This window comes from Polyodon spathula, chromosome 16, assembly GCF_017654505.1.
Source record: "Polyodon spathula isolate WHYD16114869_AA chromosome 16, ASM1765450v1, whole genome shotgun sequence".
In the NCBI taxonomy this organism is placed as follows: domain Eukaryota; kingdom Metazoa; phylum Chordata; class Actinopteri; order Acipenseriformes; family Polyodontidae; genus Polyodon; species Polyodon spathula.
In genome coordinates, this window is record NC_054549.1 from 27883537 (window position 1) to 27905667 (window position 22131).

General features: G+C 37.6%; 1 protein-coding gene across 4 annotated transcripts in view; it reads right to left on the bottom strand.

Moving 5' to 3' along the window:
• Nucleotides 1–11579: 11579 nt before the first annotated feature.
• LOC121329154 (plexin-A1-like) overlaps nucleotides 11580–22131 on the bottom strand; it is a 199184-nt gene continuing 188632 nt past the window's right edge. For all 4 annotated transcript variants that reach the window (XM_041274549.1, XM_041274550.1, XM_041274552.1 and 1 more), the window contains 5 exons: nucleotides 19939–20129; nucleotides 18063–18232; nucleotides 17358–17570; nucleotides 16139–16289; nucleotides 11580–13661 (listed from right to left, as the gene is read on the bottom strand). In XM_041274549.1, the coding sequence (XP_041130483.1) occupies nucleotides 13566–13661; nucleotides 16139–16289; nucleotides 17358–17570; nucleotides 18063–18232; nucleotides 19939–20129 (821 nt within the window). In that variant the 3' untranslated portion in view covers nucleotides 11580–13565. The remainder of the gene's footprint in view (nucleotides 13662–16138; nucleotides 16290–17357; nucleotides 17571–18062; nucleotides 18233–19938; nucleotides 20130–22131) is intronic.

Below are 22131 nucleotides of genomic sequence, written 5' to 3' on the forward strand. Positions count from 1 at the left end.
ATACTAATACAATCTATACAATTAGAACAAAATGCTTTTCAAATTAATTTTAGCAGTGACTGATTAATACTAGCAGGAGAAAAATGATATAATGTCCATAATAGATGGATCCGTAGCTTTTAAAATGACAATTTGAAACTCATTCCAACATGTTCCTAATCATTTATTATTTAAATCAGAATCTTTTTTTTTTATTATTTCCTTTGTAATCATATACCAGATTGAAGTTTCTGTTTTTTTTTTTTTACAGTGGCTAAGTAAGTTGACAGTCTGTCCTCAGGGAAGGCCTGGGTGACAGAAGGAGATCAGAGGAACAAGTTCAAGCCTTGCTTCTGTGAATTGGTCTGGGGCTGCAAGTGATGAGATGTGACACCCTGTCTGTTGCCAAGGTCTTGCTCTAGCACTCTGTCCAAAGAGTGCAAATACTTACTATCTCTATTAATAATTTATAACAAAAAAACTGCAGACAGGGATATATGACTTTCCCCCACTAGGAGGCTTTGCTTTCTTGCTAGAACTGTATGTAGTGGACAAAATAATAATCATGCACAAATCACTGTGTATTAATGTTTAAATAGCAGATTTTTTTAATGATGTGATAAATACTAGCTATATTTTATGCACTGCTACTCTACTGTTTGTTCAGAGCTTTGAAAGGACCTGGTCTTGAAAGGCGCTATATCAATGAATTGCTGCTATATGTGAGATGTCCAAGGCCTTGCTCTGCCCAAAGAGGGAAAGTGCTCCAAAGAATCTCTCCCAGTAGGAGGGTATGCCTTCATATCAGTGCTAATACCTACTGTATGCAAAGTTCCTACATCGTATGAGTTCAGTGTCAGGACTGGTTTTTGGGGATATGTAAATAGAAACCCTGAAATTAATTATGCAATATACAAAATCAGTGTTTCAGTCACAGTGTTTAAGAGAGCAGATCTGAGAGGATTTGAATAAGGACTGATAGCAGCAGTTGTGTTTTGATGCCTCAAAAGAATATAAGGGCCATTCTGGTGAGTTTGTTACAGAGTTCCACCAGAAACTTTTCTAAAAAAAAATATGGTAGTAATTGGGGAATGGTCACACATCCCTCAATTTAAACAACAAATCATGACCATGTTCCAATGATCCTCAAAACATGCAGCTGTGGGTGATTTTGAGCTTTTGAGATTTTGATTGTAGATTGAGCTCCAATTTGAGTTGAATAGTTAAGGTAAAAACAAGCTGCCATATAAAAAATTAAAAAATCATGGCACTCTTTAGTGAACGTACTGTAACACTTCACTGTTTGTGCACTATATTTTTCACTATATTTTAAAACTGCTCGGGAAACCGCAGCTACACTTCTGTCCATATGAAAATGCAAGCTTCACAATCACAATTACATATATTTATATCATACCATACCATGCATGAACTAGAATCATGTAGGATGAAAAGTATGTCTTGGCTTCGCTTGACTGCAGATAAAAAGCCATAATCAAAGAAGGCTTTGATTAGTTCAACCTACTGATCTTCTTACTGTTTTTGGTACAGGGTTAAGTGTTGTATAAATATATTAATAAGATATCCCAAATGTACTGGTAATGATTATATTTCAGACATAGTTAGAATGTATTTCTGTGGCCATGCTATATCTTCTTCGGATCTCCCATATAGTGTATTGTAAATGTACAAAATGCACTTTAGCATGACTGAAAGAAGAAAACCACAAAGCTATATTAGTGTTCAACATTATACAGCACCGGTATACTGTTCTGTAGGTTTTCAAAATAAATACATAAATAACTTATGAGTTCAAGCTAACAATGTTTCTTGTGTAAACTAGCAGTGATAAATCATAACTTTACACATAGCAGCTGTGACCACCAAAGAACTATTTTACACTGTGTTAAAGCAATTCATTAGATGCATTGCTCTTTGTGAGGCAACTGTAGGCAACCCCTGGGATGGTCAACCTTGGAGCAGGAAGTGTGTTATTTTTTTACCTCCTGGGATTCACATCGCGCACACACCATGGGTAGACATGCTAGTTTGATAATAGAAAGTGCCCGTACCCCGTACAGCACAAAAACACAAGCTACCTTGAGAAACAATACGAAGAAACACACGAGCGTCATGGGACGTCTTCAGATGCAACTTAACAGCATAGCGTTTTGCTATTAGGATTAGTTTGTGTGAGCATGTTTATATCTATGAGTGATGTCCTGTGTCTGTTTCAGTCTTTGAGAACTGGAGTCTTGTCAAAACTGAACCAATTTAATGAGACTTTAATATTGCTGTTGTTAGTTCTCAGTTAGCTCTTCAGCAGATACATTAACACCACATTACTAATCCCAAATACTTTGTGGGCGACTGCCTTTTGAGTTGTAACACATGCACACATCATTGTTTTTGAATTGGTGCATTTGTTCTTTTCTAATTAGTAATACAACTATATCTGCATCACGCCTCAATGATAATTGGTTAGGAAAGTTCATTTTATGGTACATGTTGATAACTAGCTGGTGGATGATGAAGAACTTTGAGATCTATAAAATGTGTTGCTTTATTTGATATTTAAATGTACTTGTTCACTGAACCAAAGAGCAATCCCCCCCCCCCCAACAACCTGGTCAAAATAATTATGAATCATGATCTGGGAGTACTGTTTATCTTTCCAGAATCACTCATCACAGTGACAGCTCCTACTCCCTCTCTCATCATTACAGTATCTATCAATGACCATAGTCTTGACATGACAAATATGGTTGACTTGCAGTCTCTCCCATTTATTTTTTAAACACTAAACTCCTACCTGGGGAAAAAACAACCTGCAAGAATGCTTTCACCAGTGTTGAGAATTTAAAGGTCTTTCGGAGGTGGTGATTATTACAAACAGTAGGTGCGGGATCTGTCTTCCCTTTGAGAATATTGATTGGAATACCACCATTCATTATGATAACGAATAATATACGGCTGGGGCTATATAATATATTCTCCCACCTAAAAAAAAACTAAGAAAAAACAGCAGTGCAGGTTTGTAGTGCTGGAGAGTGGGTTGTTTATTTTACTCCACTGAAACTATTTGCTTACTAAATATGTTAGTATCTCTGAGGCGCTTATTGTTCTATATCGTCAAATGAATTTATAAGCAAAACATCCCACAAGTTCAATGGTACTCCACATATTTTCTTTTTACTATTAAAGAACAACTGGTTGCAATTTTTGTTTACCCCCAAAAAAAGTGGTTTCTGTGATGCCAAAACACTCATAATGCATTTACATTTCCATGGTTATTGGTACTATGCAAATATAACAATTGAAATAAATGTTAATGTAAAATACTAATTGAAAAAAATATGTGGAGATACAGGGTACCTACCTATGTTCTTAGTGCTGAATTTAATTCAGCTTTAGGATCAAACAGCTAGGAATAGGACAGGCATTGATGGGCTAAATGTCCTCCTCTCAATAAATTTATTTTGCCTTTTTGTAAACTACTCCAGAACATTGACCAAATTTGAACAAGCCACCTCCTTCAGGGTGGGGCAAATTGGGTGTTCTGAAGAATAGTTCATATTCTTTTGTTTCTCTCTATCTGTATGCATGTTGTATATGGGTAGCACAATCCACTTCCATTAACTTTTTTTTTATTTTATTTTTTTATACCCAGTATTCTAATTCAGCTAAAACCCCAGGACAGTATGCTAAGCCAAGTTTACTTTTTAAACAGCCTGATTGGTCATGTTTGTACTTGACTCAACAATTCCTCAGTGTTTTACATTAATTTTCTGTGCCTTTGGTAGAATCTGATATTAATGGATCCTCTCTCCTTATCAGGCTCCACCTCAATATAATTAGTCAACCCTATCCCATCAAAGCCCACTCCCAGTCTTTTACTGGTTCAGAATTAAAATTATATGCTCATCTCCAGTCTTCTGTGCGTCTGTTTCAGTTGATAAATTGAAAGATTGCTTTTACAATTTTATACTTTTGTATGGCTGTGTATTCTAGCTGCATTGATCTGGGTTTGGGATAAAGCTACATGATACTAGTGTATATTTGACGCATTGCTCCATGATCATTAGAAGAAAATGTAATATACTGCACAGAACAAAGAACAGAAATAATATACTTCAGATACAGTATTTTCATAAGGGTTGCCTTTCATTGTTGGTCTGTTAACTTAGCTTGTAGCTAACACATAATATGGATACTGAGTTCTGGCATGTAAAAGGTCCATAGAGCAATGTAGTAGTTAACAGGCCCATTAGCGCTACACAGAAGCATCCTTTGTAAACATTTGTATATTTCCATCAGAAAGATAGCATAGAAAACATTTCTGAAAAAGAAAAGCTTCCTAAGCAGATACTTGTAAACTGTATTGACAATTGTTGTGGGTATACAATTACAATATACAATGCCTGTGTTCTTTCCCTGATATATGCTAACATCCAATCAAACTTTCCAGAGGTCAAACATTGCGAGTCATTTAAATGACTCTGTGACAGGATAGCATTACCAACAGGAATTAGAGGCAGAATCTGCAGTGTAGCGCTGTTTATTAAACAAGAACAAACAAAACACAGAAACAAATAAATACGGCACGAGGGACAAAACAAATTTTCAAGCAGAACAAAATACAGGCTGAGCATTCATCTTCACTATAAAGTTTCAAAACATTAGAAAAATTGCATGTCAATTTAAGCTCTGATGTTAAGTTTCTGCATATTTAATGGTATGTTCAGTGGATATCTTCTTATGGCTGGCAGTTGATTGAATAGGGCAATAACACAGGTTGTAAGTTGTGGAATTATTTATTTATTTATTTATTTTTTAATTGAATTTAAAGTTTCTCCTTTACGCTGTACGTAGGTCAAAATTTACTGATTTAATATATCATATTTTACCTACCAGAAGCAAAGAAAGCTTTATCTGTGAAAATTACTTGTTATGTATTATACAATTCAAGAATTATGTTGACAAATACATCAGATAATCAAATATGCATACGCAACATTTAATATTTGCATCCATATTGAGTTACAGAGGCCCTGCAATATAATTTAATGCCTGTAGGCGTGAGACTAATTCTTTCAGAGCCTGTCGGAATTATCTGTAGCCCATGTTGACAGCACACAATCATGGAGAAAAACTTGGAAGTTGTAGATTAATTCAAGAAAGATTTAGAAAGCCAAACACTGCTGCTTGTTTCTTTACTCATCAGTGGACAGTACATCCTTAAGAAAGACTCCATATTGATCTCTATGGGACATAAAAAAGCTTAATTTATCAACAACTGACAGCGTAAAAGGACACAGACATCGTTAACCATGCAATAACACAACACAGGATTTATGCTGCGTTTCTTTTATTTATGTTTATGTTTCCATCTTCATCCTAAATCCCTGGCTGTATTATAGGTCACGCCTCGTTCCGATATCAGATTGAGTCAGAGATTGACTAAAGAGGCCAGTATGTCCAGATGGTCCTTGGTTGCTTATTTCTGGTTTGTTTAACTTTTTCACACACATACAAAAACAAAAAATGGTTTAGGGTTCACATCAAATTGGGCAAAGGCATGATAAATAAAATCTAATTTCAACAAGGAGGTTATGATGAGGCTATACAACGCACTTGTGAGTCACACTTAGAATACTGTGCTCAAGTTACCAAAAGGACATTGTGGCCCTGAAGAGAGTCCAACAAAGAGCAACTTAAGGGACTGAGCTACGAAAATAAGTCGAAAGAACTGAATCCATGGGTTGAAGGAAGAATTATGTGGGTTGACAGAAGTTTGTTAAATCTTAAAAGGAGTTAACCTTTGATTACTTTAATTGCAGCACAGGCACTAGAGGGCACAGCTGGAAATTGGAGATAGACTAAGGACAGAGGATAAGAAAGTCTTTCTAAAGAGAGTGGTGAGAGTATGGAATAGGTTACCTAATCATGTTGCTAATGCTGAACCCAACTTGACAAGGTTTTAAGATCAGCTGGCTCCCAGGAACAGAATGAACACAGATGAAATGAATGACCTCATCTCAGTCCTACGTTTTCTTAGGTGCTAAATCAATTTCAACACAATCCTACCACAGGGGCCTTTTTTAATATCATTCTATTGTAATTCATCATAAATTAAAATTTTCTGAATTTGGGTTTGATGGCAAAAACAGGATGCATACATATCAAAATATTTCAGGTGATAGATTAAAAGTAGCATTAATCTCTACTTGTTAATGATCATTTGTCATCTTGTAAAGGTAAGGTGACATTACAATCCCTATGATATAAAAATAAAACCTGCAGTAAATGTGCAGAGGATGCTCATCTTTTAATGAAATATATTTAAAATGAATTAATATGGACCGTTAACCCTGTCTTTATGGTACACAATCATCTTTCTCTTGTCAAGTTGTATACCAGGGTCAAAAGATACATATTAACCTATAGGATGGTGACCCAATTGGACCTTGTTTTTTTTTTTCAAATAGATTTCATAATTAAATCTATGCAGCATAGTATGCTTAACAATGTCCTGTGGCTTCTTTTCAGATGCACGTACTTCACAATCTTCATACATGTTTTGGGAAAATGAAGTTGCAATTTGAGGCGTTGGGAGCATAAATCCTTGCTGGCAGTTTAAAGGGTCCACCCCGTCTTGTACTCTCCACCGCCTTTCTTCAGTATGAATTACAAGAAAATACTCTGCCTGATAATCACAGAGACATTTGCTTTGCCCACAGGAGGTCAACCTCACCTGCCAGCAAGCCACTTAACACCGGTCATGTAGAAAGCCCTTAGATTCAGTTGACTCATGGTCCCCAAGGCTGAAGTCAAGCACAAAGATGATTTAGTCATTGTACCGTCTTGGGGGGGGGGGGGGGGGGGGGGGGGGGAATATACCCTAGGATAACATTACAATTATGCTGCTGTTTTCCTGCAGCTTTTCAAAAAGAACTCAAAAACAAAAGCTTTGATAACTGTAAGGAGGATACTTCATGGAGGCTTATGGAGTAGTTTAGTTATTTCATGAATGAAATGGCTATATAATACGGCCACACTCCAACTTCAGCTCTGGTGTAAAAAAAGAGGTTGTCTTGGGGATCAGAGGACGCCCATTCATTCCTTGTTCTCCTGAGCTGTTGTTGGGAGTTTCTGCGCTGAGAGAACATAATCGGACATCCTAAATTGAGGAAAAAAAGGGGGGTGGGGGGTGGTTGTATCACATAACAACTATATAATAAAAGCATGCAAGAAGAGTTCAGAATAGAAATAATAGTCTGTTCATGTACTGTAACACAAAATAAATATGTAGCTTCATCCCATTCTCTCAGTTCAGGCATGTACCAAAATGACTTGTTTGCACATGGGCAAACTGTATTAAAACAATTTGTTAAAACTAAGCAATTTGTCATGTGACTCTTATTAACTTAGCCCTTACTCACTTTACAGCTCTATGGGGAACAATACTGTTTGTTTTTTTTGATTGATGACCAGTTTGTCAAATTGATCTATCCCTTCTGGTAATTTTCATTTCTCCCTCAAATACATTTAACTGTAATCAATGCCTTTTACTAATGGATAAGAACAACTCCAGGGAAAACATTTCATACACCATTAAATACTTTGTAATTTAGTACCGTATGTAAACAGAGCTAACCCCTTGTTGCTCTGTTCATGTCAACATGCATATTGTTCTGTAGGACAGAAAATAAGGAATGTGTTTTAGTTATGTACTTGGGGTGTCGACACCTTTGCATTACATGTGCACACTTGCATTTGGACTATTGGGTTCCCATATAGGCCTATATTTTGGGTTTGAGCTTTATATAGGGGATACAGGAAGTGGAGAGAGACTCATAAATAATAAACAACTGTACTATCCCTTTTGCTTTGTACCTCTCCTTATACCAGATTCCAATTAAACCTTTTAAACCCACGTATTGAGTGTCAACAATAATACAGAAGCCATACACTAGCAAGACCAATACTGTCTGCTGAGGCATAACGATTGTTTTGTTTCAGATTTGATTTCACCTTGTTTAATTAACCTAGTTTGAGCCATGATTTCATAGAGTTTTATGTTTTATTAAAGCTAAGTTCAAAAATATCATTAATGAGCTGAATATCTTTAGGCACTTTAAATGCATTTTATAAACCTCACAGATCATTTTCCGACTGGAGTGGTCATTATCCAATGCCTTCAAAAGCAAACAGCAAGTAGTACTGTAGGGCTACAATTCAGAGAGCTTAGTTTGTTCGATACAAATAATATCACATATTAATACTCTCATCGGCAGTCATTAACCGCTTCCAGTGCCCTGACCTAGTAATAACACACTCAATATGAATAATTGTTTTACTCCCATTACATTTGCCAAGCCTTTTCTGCAAAAGCTATTGAAAAAAAAAGTTGACCTGGATTCAAAAATGAAAAATAAATGCCACTGAAAACCCCAACTCTGTAGGTTGGAAAAGCATTAAAAACTCAAACGTTTTCTAAATTAATGAGATGATGTAGTTAAATAGTAAGGTTTTAAAAGGAATATTTGTGGATCCAGGAGATATTGAAAAAGACTTCTAGTCTAAAAGGTTCTTGCTTTTAGTATTTCTAAAGTAGATCTTGCAATGTCACATGTACTTTAGTTCATGTTAGTACTTGGCTCACCGCACACCAGCGACCCCTGTGGCTGTACACAATTCAGAACTGTGTGGTCCTCCGATGCTGTAAGTTCTGAATAGGGCTGCTTGGCGGGCTTGCAGAGCAAAAAAAGCGGACGACACTTATTTTGGAGGACGCATGTGCTCGTCTTTGTCTCCCCCGTTCGTTCGGGGGTTGCTGCGGTGAGCCAGGTTGAATAATAATTGGACATTCCAATTGGGAGAAAATTGGAAAATTAATAAAAATAATTGTTTTTTAAAAAAAATAAGAGTTTCCTTATGAGATATGTAAATGATGAATTAATGTTCTTATTTTACAAAAATGAATTGAGTCAATAGAATATCTAAATACATACTTGTATATTCAGCTAAAACATAAATTACCATATATCAGTAATACTTAAACCAATCAAGAATACAGGTGTGAAATTAATTTCTTTAGTCAATCATTAAATTAGCAATATTACAAAAACAGTAAATGATAGATCCTCATTCATTGCATTAGTCTGAGGTTTATGTAACCATCATGTCTGTTAAAGTAATGAACCACATTCCCTTCCCCTGCTTGGGGCTTTTTGTGAACCTATATCAAGTATGCGTTTCAGTTTGCAAAACATGGACATAGTTGCATTTACTTGTACTGACATTTGTGAAAGAACATATGCTTTCCCGAGTCGAAAATTTTGTTGTGTTCCCTCTTCTGATTCAAAAGCAGCACTGTGATGACGTTGCAGGTAGGTGTACAGTGCACGCTGAAGCTTTTCTCCAATCTTACTGGTATATGTCCTCAGTGTGTTTACACAAGCAAAATGTTCCAGAATCTTAACACGTCCTCTCATTGCAGAATACAAACTCAGCTTGTGTATTAGTCTAAATCAGAGGTGCACAACTTGTCTTGAAGGGCCGGTGTCTCTGCAGGTTTTTATTCTAACTGCACCCTAAAGTACTTTTTATTGGACCTTATTAGAAGCTTAATTGGTCCAATTAACTCATTTAGGGTATGGTTAGAATAAAAACCAGAAGGGACACCGGCCCTCCATGACCTGAGTTGTACACCACTGGTCTAAATGATATGCGAGTGCTGAAAGATATGCAGACTGAATTTCACAAGGTCACCCCACCCAGCTAATCCATTTACCCCCCAGAAAGTAAAAAAACAAAACAAAATGACAGACAAAATGCTTTATTTAGCAAAAAAATTTAATCTCTCCTTGATGCATGTGTTTATTTACAAGTAGTAAATCTGCAAAATAGGAATTAGCAGGATATTTACACAATGAGCGTTAAACAGCCAACTTGTCACAGTTGCTTCAAGACTGAAACAATCTTCTACATTTAACCACTATACTTACAGTATTACAATCCATTTGTTTTATGTATTTTATTTTGTTTTGTTCCTATGATTAAAAAAGACTGCCGATTTCAAATAGACATGATTTAAACAAACGAAAGGATGCACACTGTTGCAAATTACATTTGTGATATGAAGACAACATGACAATAATTGTCTTAGAATCCCAATTCTGTTTCAGGTAGGATTATCAAACCCCATTGGAGAGAACAAGAGGTAATGATTTTAGGGTTAGGGTTAGGAATAGTTAATGTGAACATAATTTGGGAGATGTGCTATATTGTACACTGGGCAGGGCTGATGCTCAGCATATCAAAGCTAAGCATTAGTTTTGAAGAAAGTGGTCAAGAAAAACAAATGCAACCGTGCATTACCATTAAACGACACAATTATTTACTATAAAAGGTTGCTTCTACCATGAAAACCAATATTTGTTAAAGTTGTCATGGAATGATATCTTTTACAATTAATCTAACAGCATTGTCCTTTCTTTTGAATCATTTCAATTTAAAAAGGCATTAAAAACAGCTGTTCTTATATTATACACATTAGTTTAGTACCATTCAGTGAAATGAGCTGCACCATTAAGTCTCTTGTTTTATATAGTAGTGACAAATTAAATGGGAAAAGAACTGCCTCAACACTTACATTTTTTATTATAATCATTTCTTTCAAAGACCATCTCTTACTAAAGTATTTCATGCAATTGTCCACAGGCCCTCCAAAAAATCCTGAGACACTGAAAAATGACATTTGAACCAGAGGTTTTTTACAATCATTAAACTGTTCTATAATGTTATAGGTGGCTTAGTAAAAAAAAAATAAAAAAAAATAAAGTAGTGAACCAAGCATTCGCAATGCCAGTTTCGATGTTAAAGATACAAAGTTTGAACTTCTTGGTGGTGGCCAGCAAAAAGCTGCACAAAAGTTTTACTGTATAAGGGGAATAATAAATGTAGTTTGTGTGGCTATTGTTGAAAAGCCATTTAACTCAGGCAGATGGATCATTCTATTATTGATTATAGGACTACCACTACCAGCCATAGAGGGTGCTGTAGCTAACACCTATGCTTTATTGCTGCTTAATATGGCAGACGTTCAGTTATCTTGAGGAGGTTATATCGATACATAAAGCACAATAATGCAGCATTTTCAAAGCCACACATTTTATAATTGATGACAGCATTCATTCTGGTTTGCAGCACAAAGTGGACTTTATAAATCTGCTGTGTTTACTCTGCTCCCAACCATAATGGCAGTGAACTAATTAAAATCTGGATTATTTAACAGGGAGATGGCCACCACAAGAATTCTAAGAGGCCCATGGCTAGCTGGGCCTGAAATAAATCACTACATTGATCTAATTTGAATTATGATATCAAACCAAGACTCATCCTTGTCCACCCTTACTCTATAGAAACCTATCAGTCACAGTCTATGGCACACATTCAACCTTTCCAAGAAGAACTGATATCAGCTCCTTTTTTATCTACATGTTGAATTGTAGGTCATTTGGAATATGACAGAAAAGCTTGGTCCAAAACCAAATGTATTTATTTAACTTTTTTTTTTTTTTTTTGGGGGGGGGGGGGGGGGGGGGGGGGGGGGGGGGGGGTATTGTTTGAAAGCATCCCATTCTGAAGTTACTGGGTTTAAAAAATATCAAAAAGACGCAACAGCAATCTCCATTTACAACACAAAAATACAATCTAAAGTTTCAAAGTAAAAGCAGGGTGATAAATATACTGACGCCAAGGAGAAGCAACTTCAAAAATACCTTAAATAAAGAAAACAGAAGTTGTGTGTCTATTGTTTGTGTAACTGTGTACCTTACATCTCATGCTTGACTGAAAATGGGGATAAAAGTGATAGAATGCAGCTTCACATATTAAAGCAAAACTAAAATTCACTGCTATCAACCTCGGCATAATTTAGGCAGGGCGGAGAAGCTCCACCACAGTGTCAAACTTTCAAGTCACAAAATGTGACCTGACCCATGACGATGAAAGTCATCCTTTTAATAATGGGCTGCTAATGTGCTTATTAAATCTCGAGCTGATAAATAGCAGACTACTCTCAAAGCTTGCCCTCTTCAGATCATCCTACTTACAATCAGAATCTCTTTATGTCTTTGACTGCACTCTGCAACCTAATCTGTATGATATTTGGAGAAAAACATCAAGCTCCTTTGGGATCTTCCCCTTTTGTTTAAACATAAGCCAAATGCCCTATGTCACCTCATTAGATTGCTGCGGGGGAAACAGTGGCTGTTGCATTCTTATGCAATAAAACTAAGTATATAATGCTGGGGCCTGAGAAGAGTAAGGGCAAGAATTTCTTATTGAAATAACCCTACAGCAAACTAGACTGAAGATGATTCGCCAGTATCATTTAATCTTCCTCAGAAGCAGTGTTTTTTATTAATGGAAAGCAAATGTTGCAGCACCTGGACTTCCCAAACTTTTTCTTGTTTGTACATATATACTGTGTTCCTCTACTTGACTCATCTTGTATTGTGCTACTGGGAAATGCTGTGCGTACCAGCTTGAAAATGCAAAACAAATACACAACTTAAAAAGAGCGCTACTAATACTCGAGTATGAAGATGTTCTGAGAGATTGTCAAAAGTTATTCTGTAATTAGATGAAGCACTGAATAATGTATTTAGCAATGTTGTGAAGGTGGCAACAGCATTCCTTAAAAACTATTTTCAGTTGCTGATAAAAGAAGTCACACACATTTTTGTTCCTTCATGATGGTAATGCTCTTGCTACGTAACAAAGAACAGTTTCTAGTACCTTAGTGCCCAAGAGCTGCTGTAAACACAAATACAGTACAACTTACTTTACTTTTACAATTCCTACATTTTATCAAAAGTCAGGGCCTTACCATGTTCTCTCAACTTCCATTGTCATTTTTTAATTCTTTTTTTTTTTTTTTTTTTTTTTATTAACTTCAGGTCACCAGGCATGTTAACATTTAAATTATAGCACATTTTTCATCTAACAAAATGTCTTTGCACTAAACAACATTCAAATAAAACATGGCACAGGACTTTTTTTTTTTTTTTTGGAAATATCAAAGCTTATGGAACTCCTTATAATATCGATTTAATTATTTTATTTAAATTGAAAACACTATTTTTTTTAGTTTGTTTCTTTAAAAATGCATTTTTTTTTATTCTTGCAAATTGTGCAAATGTAGCGGTAACACTGGTGGCAGGAGGCAGAGAGAGTCAAGGCAGTCAAGTACATTTAAAAAGAAAAGTCCTTGAGGTTAACAAAAGTCTCAATCCAGGCTTTGTCATGTGACAGCATCACATGATCAGAGGAACTGCTTCTAAAGCCACAAATTTGCTGCTGCTTTGTTCCTTTTCTCTCTCTCTTGATTCTTCAATGTTTATATGTTTGTCCATGGTAAGTTAGTCTGTTTTTTCCAAAATGTCTTAAAATGATTTTAATTGAGACAGGCTACGCATGCCCAGTCCTGCGGGTTCCACAATGCACTGCTTAAATTCCCCCCTCCCTCAGTTTTTAGTTCAGAAAAACTCTCCTTTCAGTCCAATGTCTGTGGAGCTTCAGCTGCCAAGAGCCATGGTGTCAATCACCTGCTCCAGCTTACTCCTCAGTCTCTGTCGTCTGGCCTGTTCGTCAGTTTCCAAGGCAGACAGTATCTACAAGGAAAAAAAGGGGAAGAGAAAAGAAAACATTAAAGGGGAGGCTGACATACAGTGTATGGCCCAAGAACCATCAATTGGACTCTACGCTAGAATCAATCTTTTGTTGCTTACCAAGGTAAATAAGGTAAATAAACATAGCCCATGGAGACTAACACTTTTATAAGAAGCAACCTATTCAGCATGTAATCAAATAAGAGTGTTCCTGCTTCTACATGCAGTACATGACAATAAATTATTTCTCCAAGCTCGGTTAGGTATTCAACAACAGTCTAATTGTTAAATATAAATAACAAAAGTTGAGGTTCAAGTTATGTGAGACCCTACCAGAAGAGAGTATTGCCATTAGCTCTTACTGAAAGATATTTGGCTTCTGTAATGATGGTTTAATCTCCCCACCAATCCATCAATGTCATAACACAGTCATTTAACAGATTATCTTCCTGCTCGATGAGGATATTGTCCAATTAGAGATTGTAATGGCCCTTGTGGGGGGGGCGCAAGCAGCAGATTATATTAACCATTTCATTAAGTCACTGATTTGGATGCACTGGTGCATAATTATACAGATGAGATGAGAGAGACAACTCAGTCACACTGTGTCGGTATAAGTCTAGTGGCGAGATGTCTGCCTGTACTTGATGAGGGTTGTGCACTGCCTTGAACGATTAGTTTTTACATGCAAATAGTATCAAAAGCAGGCTTGTTTGGTGAACAGATTGATAATTGGGAAGCAGATTTTAAGGAGTGGCAGCGAGATCTTAACAGATAAACCTTCCTGTGGAGAACTTGGAAGAAACTGGAAATTAAAAGAAATTTTGCGCATGTACATCTATGTCCAAAAGTTTCGCATCACCCTATAGAATTAACAAATTTTGCTTCATAAAGTTGAATTAAACCTGCTGAATTATGTTATGTTAACATATTGAATTTAACTGACAAGTGACATTTCGAAATCTAGCATGAAATACTGTACTACTATTGTGGTTTCCGGTAGACGTTTGCTATATAATTTAGTAGTTAGTTTGATTACATGATGTTAAATAAAATACCTAAATTATGTTTTTTTTTTTTTTTAATTATGTCTCAATTTTGGCCATAACTGTATTGTACTGTATGGTCATTTAGAAGAGAAAAAAAAAAACGTCTTGTTCTGTATGTGAAGCGTGTCGTGGATGAAACTAGGACAAGACACCACTGTTACTTTGAAAACAGTTCAGCAGTATCTGCAAGCCAGATGGAGCCTTCGTTTGTAATATCATGTGAATTCTGACTTCCACAGCAACCTAGTGCCCTCTCACTGGGGGATGCTAGTAGCTTGTGTGGGGCCAGGGTGCTCTGGTCCACTGTAAGACCTGCTGACCTAGAACTAAATGTCTGATGAGCCACTGCTTGCTTTAGAAATCTCTAATTGACTGATTATTTTTTTCTAGTTGCATTTATACATATATCAACATGTTTGGGAACATAATAGGCTTGATTCAAGGCTTTTGTGTCAATGCAAAACTTGTAAGCATCTTTAGAGGATTTAGTTTGCAAGAATTCCCTCCACATTGCTTAAAAATAAAAGTCATACATATACATGTATTCATAAAATTGACTCCTTTCAAAACACCAACAATCCATTTTTAAAATGAAGGCGTATGGAAGGTGTCAGCAAAACGTGGACGCCTCTCGACTGATATGGCAACTATCAAGCTACCATCTCTGCTTTATGCATTACTAATGAGCCAGAAAATGACAGTATTCACTCAAAGATTTTAAAACAAAATTCAACCTGGCCAATGACATAAGTGACACGTGGAGGCATCTCAGTGTGCATCAGAGGAAGCAATTACCAAGATATGCCTATCTAAAATGGGAAGAAATTACAGGTCTCCATTCGCAAGCACCGCTGCACTATTACAGAACTGTATAATGGAATAATCATCTCTTTCTATAATTTCTTTTGAGTTTCAGCGAGTGAGGGCTGTGCTGTATCTCTGGGATTGCATTTAATGGCTGTTACCCAGTAAACAGAGGCAGCTGCGACACATTAAAGAGAATAACTGATGGAGGACAGGGATGAAGGGAGAGACTAAAAGAGGAGCTGGGCAAGGGCTGGTAGTTTAGCTCTCAAGAGTGCTATGAAAATATGCATGCCTATAAAATTGCTGCATGCATATTCAAAATCAGGTCCAGCACTTTATCAGGATAGTGTCTTGGCTGCCTTCCATAACAGGCTTTACTGAAGCTTCTTTTAAAATTTGAGTGGAGGTACAAAGCAAGTCATAAGCTGACACTAATCTTTGTGACCAATGCATAGCACTATGGCTGAGATTCAGTCAATTTTTACATCTTAATTCGATCTCCCCTTTTTCTAATCTGATTGGGCCGTAGTTCATGGTACTTGATAATTGTAATAACTGGTAACAGGCACTATAAATGCAAGTATAAATGTATAAAGCCCTTATGATACCAAAGAACATACACACCTCTTCTTTGTACTTGACAATGTAGTTGTAGATCTCATGCAGAGCACTCATGCTGTTGAACTGACTCAGGTGGAGCCTGGACTGTTCCGCCAGGTAGGCGCTCATGTCCTGGTCGCTGATTGCTGACATTCTAGAGATATCTGAATAGTACCTGCAATGGAATAATAATGGGTTAGAACTAACTGCAGAATAAAGATCAATGCTGCATACTTCACAACTGATTTGCATGGATCATCTTTTTTTTATTTTTTTTGGCTCTCTAGTGCATAATATGCCACTTGTGCAAATGTATCAAATATTATAAAGAAGAAAGGCAACATTGACCGTTTTTAATTTCTAGTCTCGGTGTTGCTTGGGGTCGGGAGCATTTCTGAAAGCATCCTAGTTCGTAGTACAAACCTGGACTAAGTCACAGCCATTACAAGAGGTGTTGCATCTCAAGGTGACAGAATCTGGGGACCTTATCCCAACTGAGCCTTTAAAACCTTGCTGTTAACTCCGGAACTGTATACACTTCAAACACTGCTGAAGTGCAGACTTGCACAGCTTCCAAGTCCACGGTGGCTGTCCGACAGCTACATGCCCTCCCTCTTAAAGACAGAAGGGCTCCTATCGATCTGTTTACAGCACGTTGATAGTGCTAAGACACTCAATGACCAGCCATCCGAGAAGCATCCCTTGAGTGCAGTAACACATTATCTTCCCCTTTATGGCCTGCTGTTTGAGCTAGAAATAGTATTTTGCAATCCCAATTTCGAGCAAACATTTGTCATATAGCAGAGTCTTCTCCCAGCACAGACAGCAGTAGGTATCCTCCCTGTGGAGAATGATGCCATACTGACAGGCTTCTTTAAGAAGGGAGCAGGAGTTGTAACTCCACCCCTGGTGATGAATTGCTGTGTATGCTAAAACTCAGTTACCGGTCTATTAGCTTGTGTTAATGGCATGAGTGCCTAACCTCGTTAAACTGGTGCAGTGGCATGTTTGTCTGCTCCATACCAAAGTAGAGTTCAGTTTTGAAAGATGTAGGCAGGATATACAGAGCTATTGGTTGAGAGCTATATCGTGCAAATGAATAAAGAGATGCTTGCAAGCTGTGTGTCTGCAACAATAATATTCTCACTTTTCATTGAAGATGATAAGCTAAACCTTTCAAGAACCTGAACCAAACTGCAGAAAAAATATATATATAAAAAATAAAATTCAATTTGAAGCATACCTCTCTACCCAGTTTTTGTAGTTTGGAATGTCTTTTGCGTACAGCAGCTTGTTGGAGGGAGAGTCCTTGCCTAGCTTGTGCTCAGATGTGGAGCAGGAGTCCATGAAGGTTTGAGCCACTACTGAGAGGCAGGCATCTGTAATACTGTTCTTGTGGATGTCAAACACAAACTGTGGGTTCTTGATCACATTCACCCAGAAACGTAGAGGTAGGCTGAAACAGAGCACCGTGTTGAGCACCCTCTTAAAACATGACAATTTATACAGACAAGATGTGAGAGAGACTACTCCAGTTTTTGTCTCTTGTGGATCTTTGTCTCTCTATCAAATTCCAAATGGCATATGAAGTTACCAAGTCAAAAAATGTTCGATTCAAAATCTGTTTAATAAAATTAAACAGATATATGCATACACTTCAGTATTTTGACTGGATAACATGGAATTTAATCTGACAATATGTAAAATAAATACATTCGTAATAGAGTAATTAATGCAGCTTACTGAAACAGTATTTGCTTTGAATAAAAATGTGTTTTGCAAAATTAATTATTGGTGGTTATACCCACCCTGACCACCAAGTGTCACTACTGTGCAGTTGTACATGTCAAGAGACTTGGATTGGGTGTGAAGGACTGCTGTGATCACTATGGACTAGCAGGTGAAAAGCTCTATTGCAATGGTCTGTCATGGTGAACAAACTACTCACCAGTTACTCTTCCATGTATGCCGGACATCAGAGTCACTAATCTGGTGTTTGTCTGCTTGTTCGTCCAAGAAGTCGAACATGTACTTAATGGCTAGTGGAAGAGCACTGCCGCGGTGTGCAGTGCTGAATATCGTCTCGAAGAGGTCATCCACAAACTTCTGTAATGTACCCTGGGGTGACAACAAAAACAGTGATTAGATTAGGAAAGAGTGCCCATTTTGAGCTAAAATGCCCTAGACATACCAGTGTAGAACTGAAACAGATATTGTGACTAAATTTGAAAATTAATTCAAATATAAATACAGCTTCAGAATTTTGTTAAAAATGGTGCAATATAAACAGGGATCCTAAACAGCAATATGGGACTATATACCCCACATTAAGATGATATTGTGGAAATTTCAAATCTTTTAGAGAAGGGAATGGGATTGAAAGCGAGATACCACCACACACAGTCCCTTGGAACTTTATTTTACAATATCTGGCAAGTGGTTTTATCAGCTCTTACAGAGCAGTTCCAAGTAATATAATAAAACCATATAATAGTAACATTTTGCACCAAATTAAGAGCTAACCAGATGACCTAGTTTATGGTGTCTGCTATCATTTTGTTTGGTTGTGGGTTCCAACATTTATTCCTACTTTTTTTCTCTAAATCTGCCTTTACCTGATTTGGAGCTTGTCTGAAGAATCCCAAGTACAGGGGCTGAAACGCCCCCCTCATTACATTCAGAATAATAATAATAAGGCCCAACTACTTTCTCAGTCTGTCTCTGTGGGTGTGTGTGTGTGTGTAGAAGTCTGTTCAGAGCCAGGCAGTGTCAGGCTTTCCAGAGAAGCTCAAAGCCAGATAAAAGTAAACAATTGAATACTGGATAAACAATGTATATCTCTGTGTGTAGAGATAGTCTGGGTATGTTTTATATTTCTGACAACTTATTATTTTTAAGCTAAAATAGTTTAATCCCCATACCATTGGGGTCTCTCTTTTGCTGAAAGAAAAAGTAAATGTAAGCAGAATAGCTAGATACTTAACATCTGCAAATTGCTCAATGGAGCTTGGAGGGCAATAATCCAAATGACCCATTCAGGGGTAATAAACGGTCTAGTGCACATTACAGCAAAAAGACTTAATATCATTCCCCGGAAGCAACATAGAACAATAAGAGTTTTATTAACGACCATATTATAGATCCACTTCATAAAGGCTATTACAAACAATAGTGTTTAATTTGTGTCACAGGCCATTGATTGGGCAGGCTCCCCGGGTTAGTTTCAGCTGACACAGGGAATCAGTTAAAATTACAATGTCAAACTACACAGGAACTGAGGCTCTGGAGATCCTGTTTTTTCATTCCAGTTACCAGGAACACATTTCTGCCTTGTCAACAGAGTAGATGCAGAAAGAAAATTGTGCTTGGGCTGCTCTCTGCGGGGTATATTAATTTCTAAACTGCTTATTCAGATGAACATGGAGGGCCAGGCTAGCTGACACAGTGCCAGCCACTCATTTTGGCACTTGTTTCCATTCCCACTGGTCTATTGGCACTCAAAAAACAAAACACTAAATATTTTTATATTTGTTTTAAGAAAACCACCCAAGGGGCTTGTAACACAATCTAATTACATTTTTTTCAAATTCAGTTATGAAGAAAGCTACTTTTCTCAGTTAAAGTAACTTGCTAAATATGGGATAGAGAGAATGGCCCCCATTGCACAGCATTCTAGTTGCTTTAAGAATGCCATATTCATTTTTTTTCCCTTGAATAGGAGTGTGGTGCCAACTGTTGTCCAACATGGACTTAAAAGCCCACAATCCTATTTATAAAATGGGCAGTGGTGGGCAAAAAAAAAAACAAAACGAAAACTAGCCTACCTTTGTTGCGAGTAACCGCGTCAGGTATATTTCAGAGACCATCTTGCTGCCGCGGTCGCCCTCTCGCTGGTCCGAGTGGTCGTGGTTCTTCACCAGGTGCCAGAGCTTGGTGCCGCTTTCCAGGTCTGGTGTGATCATAGGTGTACGTGACCGCAGGCTGTCTGGGCTGCTGGCTGTGCGGAGCATGCTCTCTGAAACAATGGATAGAAAAACAGGTCTCCATTTAAGGTACATATAAGTCCTCTCTTTATACTGTCACAGGAAGGATGAAAACAATTCTTCCTGGTAAGATTTGTGTAGAAGTTACAGGCAACACAAACATTAAGAAAGTAATTTCTAAGGATACACAATTGGCAATGTGTACTCCATGTCCAGACTATTTTAGGGTAGCAGAAGGTTTAGAAGCAAAATACTAAAACATTGTTTGTATGATGGATATGGGAAAACAACCATAAAACACGATCAAGTAACTCTGCTTTTATGCCAGAATATTCACATTTTACCTATTTTTACTGTAGAGGCAGGTTAAATAATCTCTTATGGTGGTCTCAAACATCAACGTCACGCAACATGCCTGATGCCTGCATAACCTCACACAGACATATTTAATCGGGTCTTCTCTTAATATCATTCCCACTTGTCAAAATCCCATATACTTCTACTTTGCAAAAACCGGACTAACAGTCTCATCAAATGGAAATCCCAGAATTTTTGCGAGTGAATTCAGAAACTTTCCCCAATTTAACATGACAGAAGCTAAACTTTAGTGGTGCATGCGTGGTTCAAAAGCAAGTCCCTCCCACTCGGCTTAGTTTACAAAAATATCCTCCTTAATTTCGGTTCCACACTACTCTGGCATTGTTGCTCTAGCAACCCTAAATTGATCTTAACATGCCTTGAAGGTACAAAACTAATTCTGACAGCTGAGATTTGCAGGCTTTTAACAAGGATACACGAGTCATAAAGGCACTCTGTACTATATGTGTGTGTCACAGAATGAGTGCTTTTTATTCTTTACCAAAAGTAGGTACTGGATTTTACGGTTGTCATATCACTACATAACTGGAATGGCTTTAATATTGTAGGAACAGTATGAGTGTCAGTTACAGGTTTAGTGGAATATTTCAGAACAAAGAAGTACTCAGTAGAACTGAGGGAGCAGAACGTTAGGTTATTAATATAACCCTGGTTACCTGAAATAGAAATGCAACTATTACCATCTCTTAAAGACCTGCAATCTGAATAAGACATATCAAAGCTGCTTGCAGGCCTGCGACGCAGTTATGGTCATGCCCCCGAGGGCATCTCAGTGTCACCTTGAAGAATAATGGTTACATTTCTATTTCAGGGAACTAGGTTTATGATAATAAACTAATGTTCCCTTTCAAGTGCGAAATGTAATCATTATTGGTCGCAAGAGGAATATTGCGGAATGACTGGAATGTTACAAGGCTAAGCCGAGAGGCTGCCTTGTGTGTTACCATATGGAAGCCCAGTAACAGGGCTAAAAAACTGAGGGAGAACCACCTGTGTTTTAATGGTCGACTGGGAAGAACTGTTAACACTCAAGTTCCAAACCCAGGGTTTTGAGGATCCACGACATTCATTCTGTAGAACCTTGTAAAGGTATGGGGAGTAACCCAAACCGCTGCACTGCATGTGTACTTAATAGATGCACCCTGCATAAAGCCCATGCCCCTGGTGGAATGGTCAGTGAGCTTTTGTGTCTGCTATCCATTTGGACAGCCTCTGCTTAGACAGGGCTTGACAATGGGATTTAGCCTCATAGCAGACAACATTGTTCTGACTGCCTCCAACTTTTCGTCCTGTCAGCGTAGTACGCCAGGGTCCACACTGAGCAGATCGTATGGAGCTGTCAGACTTGAATGGAGGTGGGTGGAAAGCCTCCAATTCCACAGACAGGTTGACATGGAATGCCAAGAGTGTCTTTGGCAAAAAGGCAGGATTGGTACGGAGCGTAACCTTTGCTCTGGCCTGTAAAAATTAAGCAGGCTTTCACAACGGAGAATTCCTGCATCTCACTCACCCACTTTGCAGAGGTGATAGCAAGCAAGAAAGCTGCTTTGAGCGATAAATATTTCAGTTCAGCTGAATGCCTGGGCTCAGATAGAGGCTTCATGAGTGCATCAAGCACCACGTTTAGCCTCCAGCAAGGAACACATTTCTTTCATA